At 38.8% G+C, this 14,458-nt stretch overlaps 1 protein-coding gene across 1 annotated transcript in view; it reads right to left on the reverse strand.

The window, feature by feature from the left end:
- RGSL1 (regulator of G protein signaling like 1) overlaps window positions 1-14,458 on the reverse strand; it is a 92,589-nt gene that overhangs the window by 59,771 nt on the left and 18,360 nt on the right. Inside the window, exons 9-10 of the mRNA XM_064276482.1 lie at window positions 9,066-9,173; window positions 1,468-1,570 (exon numbers count right to left, since the gene is read on the reverse strand). Coding sequence (XP_064132552.1) covers window positions 1,468-1,570; window positions 9,066-9,173 — 211 coding nt within the window. The remainder of the gene's footprint in view (window positions 1-1,467; window positions 1,571-9,065; window positions 9,174-14,458) is intronic.

A 14,458-nucleotide genomic window follows, 5' to 3' on the forward strand; every position in this document is an offset into this window, starting at 1 on the left:
GAAGGCTAAGGTGTGCCTGACTAAGCCATGGTGTTTTCAATCACCTCATATGTATGCAGAAACTGAGCAATGAACAAAGAAGACCAAAGAAGAACTGACACATTTGAATTATGGAGTTGGTGAAGTATATCGAATACACCACAGACTGTCAAAAGAATGAACAAATCTCTCTTGGAAGAAGCACAACCAGAATGCTTCTTAAAAGCAAGGATGGTGAGACTTTGTCTCATGTATTTTGGACATGTTATCAGGAGGGGTCAGTTCCTGGAGAAGGACATTATGCGTGGTAAAGTATAACCAACAAAGCCAAACAAAACAAGAAAACCAAACTGTTGTCTAGTCGATTCCAGCTCATAGCGACTCTGTTGGGCAGAGTAGAACTGCCCCATAGGATTTCTAAAGAGCAGCTGGTAGATTCAAACTGTCAACCCTTTGGTTAGCAGCTTAGCTCTTAACTACTGTGCCACCAAGAGGGTCAGCAAAAAAGAGGAAGACCCTCAACCAGATGGATTGACACAGTGGCTGCAATGATGGGCTCAAGCATAGCAATGACTGTGAGGATGGCGCAGGACTAGGCAGTGTTTCATCATTATACACAGGGTTGCTATGAGTCGGAACCAACTTGACAGCACCTAACAACAACAAGAAGTAGGAAAATGGGAGGATGGGCACCCCTGGAAGAGAAGTCCACAGAGACTTTGCCTAGCAGTGGGACCTTACCAAAGGCTGAACCTAGAATTGATGATGAAGGAAAGAGACAGGCAGTAAAGAACCAGTTAGGAGGCTACTACACTAGTACATAAACAATCCAGAAAAACACAAACAGGGAAGGGTACATGTACTGAGATGCTTATTGTGGTAATATTTATAACAATGAAAAATTAAAGACAATGTAAATGTCCATTGAAAGGGTATAGTTAAATAAATCATAATACATCAATACTATGGAAGGAGTTAGATCTACACATATCGACATGAAAAGATTTCCATGACAGTTTAAGTTAAAAAAAAAAGTTATTGTCTAATATATATTGCATGATGCCAATTTTAGAAAATAAAGATTTAAAGTACAAAGTGTGCCTAGCATACCATATTTTTACTCAAATAATGTGCATGTTGCACATTTTTTTTTTTTTTTTTTTGCCAACAGCTTCCTTCCTCCAGCACCCCCACCCCAGGAGGTATTTTCATAGTGCACTGTGCTAATTTTTTTTTTTTTTTTTTTTTAAACAGCATGCTAAAAAAAATTTTGGCACCGCGAGCTTACAAAAATACTGTATAGGGGAACGGCATGGTTGGCAAAAACGTACAACACGTGTTATTTGTATAAAAACATGGTATACATGTGGAAGATGAAAAAGGTCTGGAAACCTATATAGAGAAAGATAAGTTCATCATTAGACATGCTGAAATTAAAGAGAGAGCTTGTGTTTGGAGAGGAAGGTGTAACCAGATCCTATATCTTACCTGGGTCTCATTGAGGGTTTCCTTGTATGTGTCTTTTTAAAAGACAATTTCCTTTGTGTGGTTGATATAATCCTCGGCTCCTTGACAATTTCCACTGCAAAATCTGATGAAAAATTGGGAAACATCATGTTATAAGGAGCATTGCAGACAATAAGAAGGAGCAAAGTAGCAAGGACATTTATCAGGTATTAGGTGCAGGCAGAAAAACTGCACTCCATGCATCTGCTATCATATCAGGCCATTATTGCTGAGAACAAGGACTAAGGAATGATTTCCACCTCTGAGATTAACATCAGCACAGGCTGTGTTATCTAAGTTTGTCAGCACCAGGTCTAGGGCACTTACCTCATAGAAATGGCTGAGACCAAGTCCGTTATACCTCTCCTCATTATTACCTTAGTCAAGGCCAAGAGTCATCTCTCCCCCAACCAGCCGGTTGTACTGGACCATCATCTGCATAACATTCTGTCTCTGTCGACACCATTGCTACTGTCCTAAACACTTCCACTTGCCCTCTGGGACCCTTGCTCTGTAATCAGCAAAAACCAAAACCAAACCCGTTGCTTTGAGTGGATTCTGACTCATGATGACCCCACGTGTTACAGAGTAGAACTGCTCCGTAGGGTTTTCTTGGCTGTAATCTTTATGGAAGCAGTTCATCAGGCCTTTCTTCCATGGAACTGCTGCATGGGTTTGAACTGTCAGCCTTCAGGTTAGCAGCCGATTGCAAACTGCTTGAGCCACACAGGCTCCTTTAATCAGCAAACTCTCCCATATTCTCGACCTCTTTTTCAAGCATTCCCTCCACCTTCTTGCTTTCATTGAAGTCATTCTCTTTCCTGAGGATACTGCTTCCACAGCAAGCCTCTCAGATGTTGAGGGTTTATTCTATCACACCACACATAATTCAGACTTGGTGTTTGGGTTCCCTAGTGTCATTTAGAAATCTTCGTTCAAATATGTATTAAAATATTAGCATCGAGAGATAATAGATTACAAGGATCTCAGTAGTAGAAGAGCCCTTAAAGGTTAATGTTGTAGGAAAAAAGCAGGCCATAAACTCATTAAAGGCAGGGATGGTGTCTTATTTCTTTTTTTAACAACTCCCCAGAAATTAGAACAGGGCCTAGCTACATAATAAATGCTTTAAAAATGTTTATTAAGTAGAAGGTACCACAGGAAATTTTTGTGTGATTTAGTAAAACCTTCAGAGACAAACAGCATACAAAAAGATTTCATTACAATAGAAATATGTACTCTATCTAAAGAAATACATTTGAATAGGTGTAAAAACAAAATGCAAACTATGGAAGACTGTTGTTTTGCGCCATTGAGTCAATTCTGACTGATAGCAACCCTATAGGACAAAGTAGAACTGCCTGATAGGGTTTCCTAGCCTGTAAGCTTTACAGGAGCAGGTTGCCAGGTTTTTTGTCCTGTGGAGCCTTTCGTGGGTTTGAACCTCCAACTTTTTGGTTATCAGCCAAGTGCTTAACCATCACATCATCAGAGCTCCTTGGAAAACTAGATATTATTAACAACAACAAAAAAAGAACCTTCCAAGGGAAAACACCTAGAAATGCTGGGTAAAAAAAAATAACACACTTTTAAACTCACAAGTAAGCTTATAAGAAATTAAGACAAAAGAAAAACATAAAGTCAAGAAAACAAAGAGGTTGCAAAAAAACTAGAAAGGTAAACTGACACCAATATTTTATCTGCCCTAGAGACATTTGCAATGTTAAAACCACTTGGAGACAGAAGACAAAGCCATAAGCCTTTAGAAAATGACTAAAGATTTCGGCACTGCTTTGACTCTCAAGGCATTTTATAATTAAGAAAATGGCTACTGAGAAATTTAGCAGAGCTTTTCGCAGAGTTACAGGGCAGGAGAGGACAAAAACTGAAATTCTGGGCCATCTAGGTACATGCCAGGCTTTCAAATAGAACTCAAGGAATAAGGGAATTCGAATTTGAATTTCATGAATACTAGGATGGTTAAACATAAGAAAAATTAAACGATGTGATACACTACATAAACAGAGTGAAGGAAACACACACACACATGATTATCTAAATTGGTGAAGAAAAACCATTTGACAAAATCTAACACTCTTTTATGACATAAACACTCAACAGTAATAAGAATAGTGTTAGGGACAACATGGATGAATCTGGAGGGCATTACATTGAGTGAAGTAAGTCAATCACAAAAGGACAAATACTGTATGACACCACTCTTATAAAAACTCATGAAAAGGTTTACACACAGAAAGAAACAATCTTTGATGGTTACGAGCGAGCGGCAGAGCGAGGAGGGAAAAATATTAACTAGACGATAGGTAAGTGGTAACTTTGGTGAAGGGTCAGACAGTGTACAATATTGGGGAATTCAGTACAACTTGACCAAGGCAAGGTCATGGAAGCTTCCTAGATATATCCAAACCCCATGAGGGACAGAATTACAGGGCTGAGGGCTGGGGACCATGGTCACAGGGGACATCTAGCTCAGTTGGCATAACATAGTTTGCCAAAGAAAATGTTCTACATCCTACTTCGGTGAGCAGCATCTGGGGTCTTAAAAGCTTATCAGTGGCCATCTAAGATACCCCACTGGTCCCAACCTGTCTGGAGCAAGGGAGAATGAAGAAAACCAAAGACACAAGGGAAAGATTAGTCTAAAGGACTAATGGACCACAACTACCACAGCCTCCACCAGACTGAGTCCAACACAACTAGATTGTGCCTGGCTACCACCCCCAACTGCTCTGACAAGCATCACAATAGAAGGCCTGGGACAGAGCTGGAGGAAAATATAGAACAAAATTCTAACTTATAAAAAAGTCCAGACTTAATGGCCTTACAGAGACTGGAGAAACTCCGAGCCTATGGCTCCCAGACACCCTTTTAGCTCAGTACTGAAATCACTCCTGAGGCTCACCCTTCAGCCAAAGATTAGACAGGCCCATAAAACAAAACAAGACTAAATGGGCACACCAGCCTAGAGGCAAGGATGAGAAGGCAGGAGGGGACAGGAAAGCTGGTAGCAGGGAAACCAAGGTTGAGAAGGGGAGAGTGTTGACATGTCATGGGGTTGGCAACCAATGTCACAAAACAATATGTGTATTAATTATTTAATGAGAAACTAATTTTGTCTGAGAACTTCATCTAAAGAATAAAAATTGAAATTAAAAAAGAAAATAAACTACAAAAAAAAAAAAAACTACAAAAACAAACAAAAAAAGAATAGTGTTAGTGAGTAGGAATAGAAGGAAATTTCCTCAACATATCAAAGACCATTTATGGGAAAACAACAGCTAATGTGTAAACAAATAGTTAGACTTAAAGCTTTCTCTCTAAGATCTGCTTTTGTCTCTTTTCTGTAATATTGTACTGGAAGTCCTAGCCAGAACAATTAGACAATAAAATAAAGAAAAGGAAGGAAGTAAAATTGGAGACGAAGAAGTAAAATCATCTTTATTCAAAGATGACGTGAGCTTTTATATATATAAAAGAAAAAATCCTAAAGATCCCACAAAAAACTATGAAGCTAATAAACAAATTCAACAAAGTTGCAGGATACAAGATCAACACACAAAATCAGTCGTACCTCTATGCAGCAGCAACAATCTGAAAATAACATTAAGAAGACAATTTCATTAATAACATGAAAAAGAATAAAATGTTTAAGAATAAGTTTAACCAAAAAAGTTCATGCACTGAAAACTATAAAACGCTGCTGAAAGAAATTAAAGAAGACCTAAAGAAATGGAAAGATGTTCTGTGTCCATGGATTGGAAGACATAACATTGATAAGATGTCAATGCCACCCGAAGTGATCTACAGATTCAATGCAATCTCTATCAAAATCCACATGGCCTTTTTTATATAAATGGAAAGGTTAATCCTAAAATTCACATGAACTTGAAAGTTATTCTAAATAGCCAAGACGATCTCGCAAAAGGAAGACAAAGTTAGAGTACTCATATTTCCTGATATCAAAACTTACTACAAAGCTACAGTAATCAAAACAGTGTAGTGCTGCATAAGAATATATAGACCAACAGAATAGGACTGAGATTCCAGAAATAAACCCATACATCTATGTTGTTATTAGGGGCTGTGGAGTTGGTTCCGACTCATAGCGACCCTATGTATGACAGAACGAAATACTGCCCGGTCCTGCGCCATCCTCACAATTGTTAGCTTGAGCGCATTGTTGCAGCCACTATGTCAATCCGTCTTGTTGAGGGTCTTCCTCTTTATTCACTGACCCTCTGCTTTACCAAGCATGATGCCCTTCTCCAGGGACCGGCCCCTCCTGATAACATGTTCAAAGTATGTGAGATGAAGTCTTGCCATCCTTGCTTCCAAGGAGCTTTCCAGCTGTACTTCCTCCAAGATAGATTTGTTCGTTCTTCTGGCAGTCCATGGTATATTCAATATTCTTCACCTACAACGTAATTCAAAGGCGTCAATTCTTCTTTGGTCTCCCTTATTCATTGTCCAGTTTCACATGTACGTGAGGTGATTGAAAATACCATGGCTTGTGTCAGGTGCGCCTTAGTCCTCAAAGTGACATTTCTGCTTTTTAACACTTTAAAGAGGCCTGTTGCAGCAGATTTGCCCAGTGCAATCTGTTATTTGATTTCTTGACTGCTGCTTTCATGGGTGTTGTTTGTGGATCCAAGTAAAATACATCTTTAGCTAATTGATTTTTCACAAGTGTGCCAAGACTATTAAACGAGAAAGAATAGTCTCCTCAACAAATGGTGCTAGGATAACTGAATTTCCACATGCAAAAAATACTAAGTTGCACTGCTGCTTAAAAACCTATCCAAAAATTAACACAAAATGGGTCAAAGACCTAAGTGTGAGAGCTGAAACTATAAAATTCTTAGAAGAAAAACAGGGATAGATCTTCATGACCTTGGATTTACTAATCAGTTCTTAGGTATGACACCAAGATCACAAGTAACAAAAGAAAAAATAAACTGGACTTTATCGAATAAACACTTTGTGCATCAAAGGACTTTATCAAGAAAGTGAAAAGACAACCTATAGAATGGGAGAAAATATTTGCAAATCATATATCTGATAAGGGTCTAGCATCTGGAATATCTAAAGAACTCTAAAACTCAACAACAACTCAATTTAAAAATTGGTAAAGGATTTGAGCAGATATTTTTCCGAAGAAAATATACAAATGGCTAACAAGCCCATGAAAAGTACTCAACGTCATTAGTAATTAGGGAAATGCAAATTAACACCATAATGAGATACGCTTCATACCTACTAGGGCGACTATAATTTTTAAAAAAGGAAAATAAGAAGTATTGAGATTGTGGAGAAAGGAATCCTTGTACATTGCTGATAGGAATATAAAGTGGTGCAGCTGCTGAGGAAAAAATTTGGACAGTTACTCAAAAAGTTAAATATAGAACTACCATAGGATCTAGCAATTCCACTCCTAGATATATACCCAAAAGAATTAAATAGATTCAAACAAAACTTATACGTGAATGTTTAAAGCAGCACTATTCGTAATCAGCAAAGATGGAAACAACCCAAATGATTAATGAATAAACAAAATGTGCTTTATCTGTACAATGGAATATTATTCAGCCATAAAAAGAAATTTAGTACTGATGCATGCTACAACGCAAATATACCTCAAAAACATAAAGTGAAAAAAAAAGACACAAAAGGTCATCCATTGGATGGTTCCGTTTACATGAAATATCCGGAAGAGATAAGTATCTAGATGTAGAAAGCAGATTAGTGGTTGCCAGGAGCTTCAAGGAGGGGAGAGTGGGGAGTGACTACTTAATGGGCATGGAGTTTCCTTTTGGGGTCGTGAAAACACTTTGGAACTGATAACAGGTGGTGTGCACAACACTGCGAATGCACTGACTGCCACTGACTTGTATGCTTTAAAGTGGTTAATATTGTTATGTGCATTTTACCTCAATTATAGTGGTGGAAATTTATAAACTGATTCTAGTATTTACATAGAAAATACAAAGGGCTAAGAAAAACTGTTAGTCTTCAATAAGAAAAAAAATGGGGAACTTAATTACATGAATTATCAACACTTATTATAAATGTACCATAATTAAGATAGTGTAGATATTTTCAAGAATAGGCAAATAGATCAACACAACCAAAGAGTACAGAAACAATCCTATGTAGATAAGGAAATTTGATTTATAACAGAAGTGGCACTGCAAAATAGTGGGGAAAGGACAGTCTTTTCAACAAATGGTACAAGCCAATCAGACATCCATGTCAAAAATAAATGAAATTTGATGCTCATATCTCAAACCATACATAAAAATCAATTCCAGTTGGATTGCAGATCTAAACATGAAAGGCAAAACAAAGAAGTTTCTAGGAAAAAAAAAGAAAATATGATCTTGGAGTGAAGCAACAAAGGAAAACAATTTTAACTGGATTACATTAAATTAAAAAGTTCTGTTCATTAAAGTCACCAAGACAGAGAGAGAAGATAATCCTTGCAACACATAACTGACATGTGAATCATATATAAAACATATAAAGAGCTCATACAAATCGATAATCAAAAGATGGAAAACAAAATATAAAAATGGGCAAGAGACTTGAATTGGAGTATGCCACACACACACACTCACAATAAACACATTATACACACTACATTCCCAACTGAATATTAAACAAATGAAGAGGCACTCAACATTGTTAGTAGTTAGGAATGCATATTAAAACAACACACCTGAAGAAACACACTCAGAGCAGACATAAAAGTTTTCCTTTGACTGTACCAAGTTGACCACGTTAATCTCTTTGGTGTCAAGGATCCTATAGTGCATGCTGTAGTGTGCAGCTCAGCTTCCCCCATCTTAGTCAATGCCCAGGCTCCTGTCCTCAGGAAGGGATAATCTGAAGGGCCATCCTAGTTCCAGAGCTTCTTATGGGATCTGCTGAGGCCGGTTCTAACTGCCTTGCTGTTGAGTGTCTCCATTGTGCAATTCTGCATTCCTCATTCCCTTGCAAGTGTTATTCCCAAGGAGACTCTCTAACAATCCTCCTACCTCAAATCCCTGACTCCAGGAACCAGGCAAAAGACAAATCCACATTATTTAAAATCCCATGGTGATAACTAGATAAGACGGTACCAGCCAGCCAGTTACCATCGAGTCGATTCCGGTTGATGGTGACCCCATGTGTGTCAGAATAGAACTGTGCTCCATAGGGCTTACAGTGGCTGATTTTTGGAAGCAGATCGGTAGGCCTTTCTTCCAAGACTTTCCATGGACTTGGACCTGTAACCATTTGGTTAGCAGGACAGCTTGTTACTGTACCACCCAGGGACTACAGATAAGAAGGTAGGAATTAGCACACACTGGGTTTTTTTAATCATCAAAATCATAAATTTATATTTGCATCGCATTTTCATGATACCTTTTTCTGGCTTTGTAGGCGGAAAAAAGGTCATGTTGTGCCCTCTCCCCCCCAATCCCCAATCATTCTTATATTCCACTTTTGGCTGATGCCCCTTGGGTTTGGAGATTCTCTCTTGCCTGGTTGTCTCTCAAATCTATCATTTAAACACTTACTTATTCCAGGTGATTTCTCACAATATAGTTTGTAGTCATCACTGATCTTCTGTATGGCCATCTTTGGATTCTTACAGCAAAGTTCCTCAAAGGACATTTTCATTACGTCTGTCAAGTAGGGAAACAGGGATAGGGCTTAGCTTGTCCACTCTGGGTTCAAAGATTCAGATACTCTTGTTCGAGGTTTTGCCTTTAAAATATTACTTAAATAGGACAACAGTGTTTTGATGAAGTATTTACATAAGAAATACAAGTTCCCTAGACCAAATTAAAGGAGACCTGGTGGCACTATGAGTCAGCATCGACTCGACGGCACTGGGGTTTTTTTTTTTTTTTTGGTGGCACAGTGGAAACAGCCTGGAAACTCCATGGAGCAATTCTACTCTGTCCTGTAGGGTGACTATGAGTCAGAATCAACTCAACAGCAATGGGTTTGATTTGGTTAGGACAAAATTAGGAGCAAGAAAATATGGATTCTTTCCCCCTCTAGAATGGGAGGATTCCACCGTTCTTAAAAACCTGACCTGTGGAGGTTTTCTGCCTGAGAGATGTAAGGGTAACTAAGATGTGACTTTGAAATCGTTGTGAATGTTTCATACATATCCAAGAAATAACCCATGCAAATGAACGTTAACTTCTTCAAACCACGCCTCTGTTGTGGGTTGGAGTTGCAAATGCATTTCAAACGTTCTTCTATTGCTTCAAGGAACTTGATGCATTTAGGGGTGACACGTGACAGATAACATGCATCCTCAGCTCTTTCTTTGAGCATTTCTTTCAGAATTGACAGCTCATATATTTGAATAGCATCAATATTTGCCAGTCATTGTTCTCTGAGGGTGAACTATTGTTTTCAGAAATAGCCAAATCTCATTTCTAGGCATGTGTAGTGAATTAGAGGGAATACCTTTTTGTAACCACAGTGAGGCAGGACAATAAGACTGAGACTGCAAGAGAAGTTTTAACAGTGTTCTGGGCAATAGAAAACAGAATAACAGCATCTAGTCTGCTCCCAAAATGAAAACATTCATTTGTGTTTGCCAGCTCTTAGAGTAAGTCTAACTGGACACAGCTCTCCTGGAACTCTTCAGGGCACTCCAGTACTTTCTGAGGTCATACTGCTGGAGTCTAGAAGTAATACTGGGTTGTGGACCCAGAATGTCAGGCATCCTTATGTCACTGTTGTCGTCAACATCATCACCATCAGCATCAGCAGCGTCATCATCCAGGGCAATCTGGCTGTATGTGGGAAGAGCAGTGAATCATTTCCGCAGTGGATTCGGGCTCAGACAACCCTTTTCACTTCTCTAGGACTCAGTTTCTCCACATGAACGATGAGAGTGTTCTAGTTTTAGCACTCTGAGTTCATGTGCAGCCTGAAGGGGAGGCATCAGACTATCTGCTCGGACAAACACACAGGAGGCCCTTCAACAGGCCAGACTTGTTATCAGGAGGGATCAGTCCCTGCAGAAGGACATTATCCTTGGTAAAGTAGAGGGTTGGCAAAAAAGAGGAAGACCCTCAACGAGATGGACTGACACAGTGGCTGCAACAACCAGCTCAAGCATAACAATGCTAGTGAGGATGGCGCAGGACAGGACAGTGTTTCAGTCGCTATGAGTTCGAACCTACTTGCCGGCACCTAACAATAATAGCAGCAAAAATATGAGTTGATTGAAAATACCATGGCTTGGGTCAGGCACACCTTAGTCCTCAAAGTGACACCTTTGCTTTTAATGCTTTTAAGAGGTTTTTTGCAGCAGGTTTGCCGGACTAGTTTTTTTTGCCAGATGCAATACATCATTTGATTTCCTGACTGCTGTATCCATGCATGTTGATCGTGGATTCAAGTAAAATGAAATCCTTGACACCTTCAATCTTTTCTCCATGTATCATTCTGCTGCTTATTTGTTCAGTTGTGAGGGTTTTTGTTTTCCTTCTGTTGAGGTGTAACCCATAGTGAAGGCTGTGGTCTTTGATCTTCATCAGTAAGTGCTTGGAGTCCTCTTTACTTTCAGCAAGCAAGGGTATGTCATCTGCATACTGCAGGTTGTTAATGAGTCTTCCTCCAATCCTGGTGTCTGGTTCTTCTTCATAAAGTCCAGCTTTGTGGATTATTTGCTCAGCATACACATTAAATAAGTATGGTGAACGGATACAACCCTGATGCACATCTTCCCTGATTTTAAATCATGCAGTATCCCCTTTTTCCATTTGAACAACTGCCTCTTGGTCTATGTACAGGATCTGCATGAGCACAATTAAGTGTTCTGAAATTCTCATTTTTTGAATGTTATCCATAATTTGTTATGATCCACACAGTCAAATGCCTTTCCATAGTCAATAAAATACAGGTAAACATCTTTTTGGTATTCTTTGCTTTTAGCCAAGATCCATCTCACATCAGCAATGTTATCCCTCGTTCCACGTCCTCTTCTGAATCCAGCTGGAATTTCTGGCAGATCCCTGTTGATGTACTGCTGTAACCACTTTTGAATGAACTTCAGCAAAATTTTACTTGTGTGTGATATTAATGACATTGTTTGATAATTTCTGCAATCTGTTGGATCACCTTTCTTAGGAATGGGCACAAATATGTATCTCTGCCAGACGATTGGCGAGGAAGCTGTCTTCCAAATTTCTTGACATAGATGAGTGAGCACCTCCAGTGCTGCATCCATTTGTTGAAACATCTCAGTTGGTTTTCCATCAATTCCCGGAATCTTGTTTTTCGTCATTCCCTTCAGTGCAGCTTGGACTTCTTCCTTCAGTACCGCTGGTTCTTGATCATATGCTACCTCCTGAAATGGTTGAACATCAACCAATTCTTTTTGGTACAGTGACTCTGTGTATGCTTTCCATCTTCTTTAGATGCTTCCTGTGTTGTTCAATATTTTCCCTGTAGAATCCTTCGATATTGCAACTTGAGGCTTGAATTATTTTCTTCAGTTTTTTCGGCTTGAGAAATACCAAACTTGTTCTTCCCTTTTGGTTTTCTAATTCCAGGTCTTTGTACATTTCATAATACTTTATTTTGTCTTCTTTAATCGCCCTTTGAAATCTTCTGTTACTTTATCATTTCTTCCACCTGTTTTAGCTACTCAATGTTCAGGAGCAAGTTTCAGAGTCTCTTCTGACATCCATTTTGGTCTTTTCTTTCTTTCCTGTCTTTTTAATGACCTTTTGCTTTCTTTGTGTTTGATGACCTTAATGCCATTCTACAACTCTTCTGATCTTGCATCAAATCTATTCTTGAGATAGTCTCTAAATTCAGGTGGGATATAATCCAGGTCATATTTTGGATCACATGGACTTGCTCTAGTTTTCTTTATCTTCCACTTGAACTTCCATATGAGCAATTGACTGTCTGTTCTGCTGTTGGCCCCTGGCCTTGTTCCGACTGATGATATTGACCTTCTCCATCATGTCTTTATACAAATGTAGTTGATTTGATTCCCGCGTATTCCATCTGGCAAAGTCCAACTGTATAGCTGCCATTTATGTTGTTGAAAAAAGGTATTTGCAATGAAGAAGACTTGGTCTTGTGAAATTCTATCATTCGATCCCCAGCATCATTTCTATTGCCAAGGTCATATTTTTCAACTATTGACCCTTCTCTGTTTTCAACTTTCACATTTCAATCACCGGTAATTATCAATGCATCTTGATTACATGTTTGATCAATTTCATACTGTAGAAGTTGGTAAAAATCTTCAATTTCCTCATCCTTGGCATTAGTGGTTGATGTGTAAACTTGAATAATAGTCACATTAACTGATCTTTGATGGATATTATCCTATCACTATAGCGTTGTACCTAAGGACAGATTTTGAAATGTCCTTTTTGGTGATGAATGTGACATCATTCATTTTCTGTTTGTCATTCCCAGCATATATGCCACATGATTGTTAGATTCAAAATGGCCAGTATCAGTCCAAGTCAGCTTACTATTGCTTAGGATATGGACCTTTCTGCCTTCTGTTTCATTTCTGATGACTTTCCATTTTCCTAGATTCATACTTTGTACGTTCCGCTGTCCGATTATTAATGAATGTTTGCAGCTGTTTCTTCTTACTTGGAGTCCTGCCACATCAGCAATCCAAAGTCCTGAAAGCTTCACTCTATCTGTGTCATTAAGGTTGACTCTACTTTGAGGGGCAGCTCTTCCCCAGTCATATTTTGAGTGCCTTCCTATCTGAGGGGCTCATCTTCTGGCACTATATCTGACAATGTCCCATTGCTATTCATAAGGTTTTCACTGACCAAATTTTTCAGAAATAGATTGTCAGTTCCTTCTTCCTAGTTTGTCTTAGTCTGGTAGTGCCACTGAAACCTGTCCACCATGGGTGACCCTGCTGGTATTGAAATACAGGTGGCATAGCTTCCAGCATCACAGCAACACGTAAGCCACAACAGTAGGACAAACTGACAGACGCAGGGGAGTGTAATCTAACAACTGCCATTTACTGAGCACCTATTTGCTGTGTAAATACATTCATTACCTCTAATCCTCTCAACCGTCTTGCAAAGTAAGTGCCATTATCCCTATGGTATAGATGAGTAACTGAGGCTCAAAGAGATGAAGTAACTGCTCAAGCTCACAAAGCTAGTGAGTGGTGGGATGAAATTTTGAAAGCTTGTGCTTTTCCTCCACTCTATCAATGTCTTACAAAATGTAATCATGACTCATTAGAATATAAAAAAATAATAAATTTAGTGAGTCATCACCAGCTTTTAAACAATGAAATGGAATGGAACAGAAAATATTAGAATGCATCATTTTATGAAAGAAGCACAGATATTGCTATGTGATATTCTTATTTCATATGTATGCACGTCATACACACAGGTCCATGTTCCCTGCCTGGGTCATGCATTTCTTACTGTGGATCCAAGTTTGAGAAATACTGCAGTATTCCAACTGCCTCAGCATAGATAATTACAGCAGTGTGTTCAATCTGAATAATACTGGCTAACATTTATTGGACTCTTACTATTGTCAAATGTGCTAATAGTTTCATGAATTATATCATCTTTACATCAAGCTTGTTGTTATTCCCATTTTACAGATGAGAAAACTGAGGTTTAAGGAGAGGTTAGTACTTTGCTCAAGTTTACACAGCCAAAAACAGTGCTAGGATGAAATCCCAGACTTCTGGGACAGCAGAGCCTTGTGGTCCTAACCATTGCTCTCTACATTCTGGGATGGGTTGGTATGTTATATATGGGGGATGGCTGTTAAAAATTTATCACAGAAATGCCTTGGACCTGCTTCTGAAGGAGGTGCAGTGAGGTAGAATATGCTTGTCATATGCACAGGATGGAGTATTCAGCATTACAGTGGTGGTGCTCTTTGGTGGCATGAGTCTGATTAAATTTGAGTGGTATGGCTC

Source organism: Loxodonta africana, chromosome 25, assembly GCF_030014295.1.
Source record: "Loxodonta africana isolate mLoxAfr1 chromosome 25, mLoxAfr1.hap2, whole genome shotgun sequence".
Classification (NCBI taxonomy): Eukaryota; Metazoa; Chordata; class Mammalia; order Proboscidea; family Elephantidae; genus Loxodonta; species Loxodonta africana.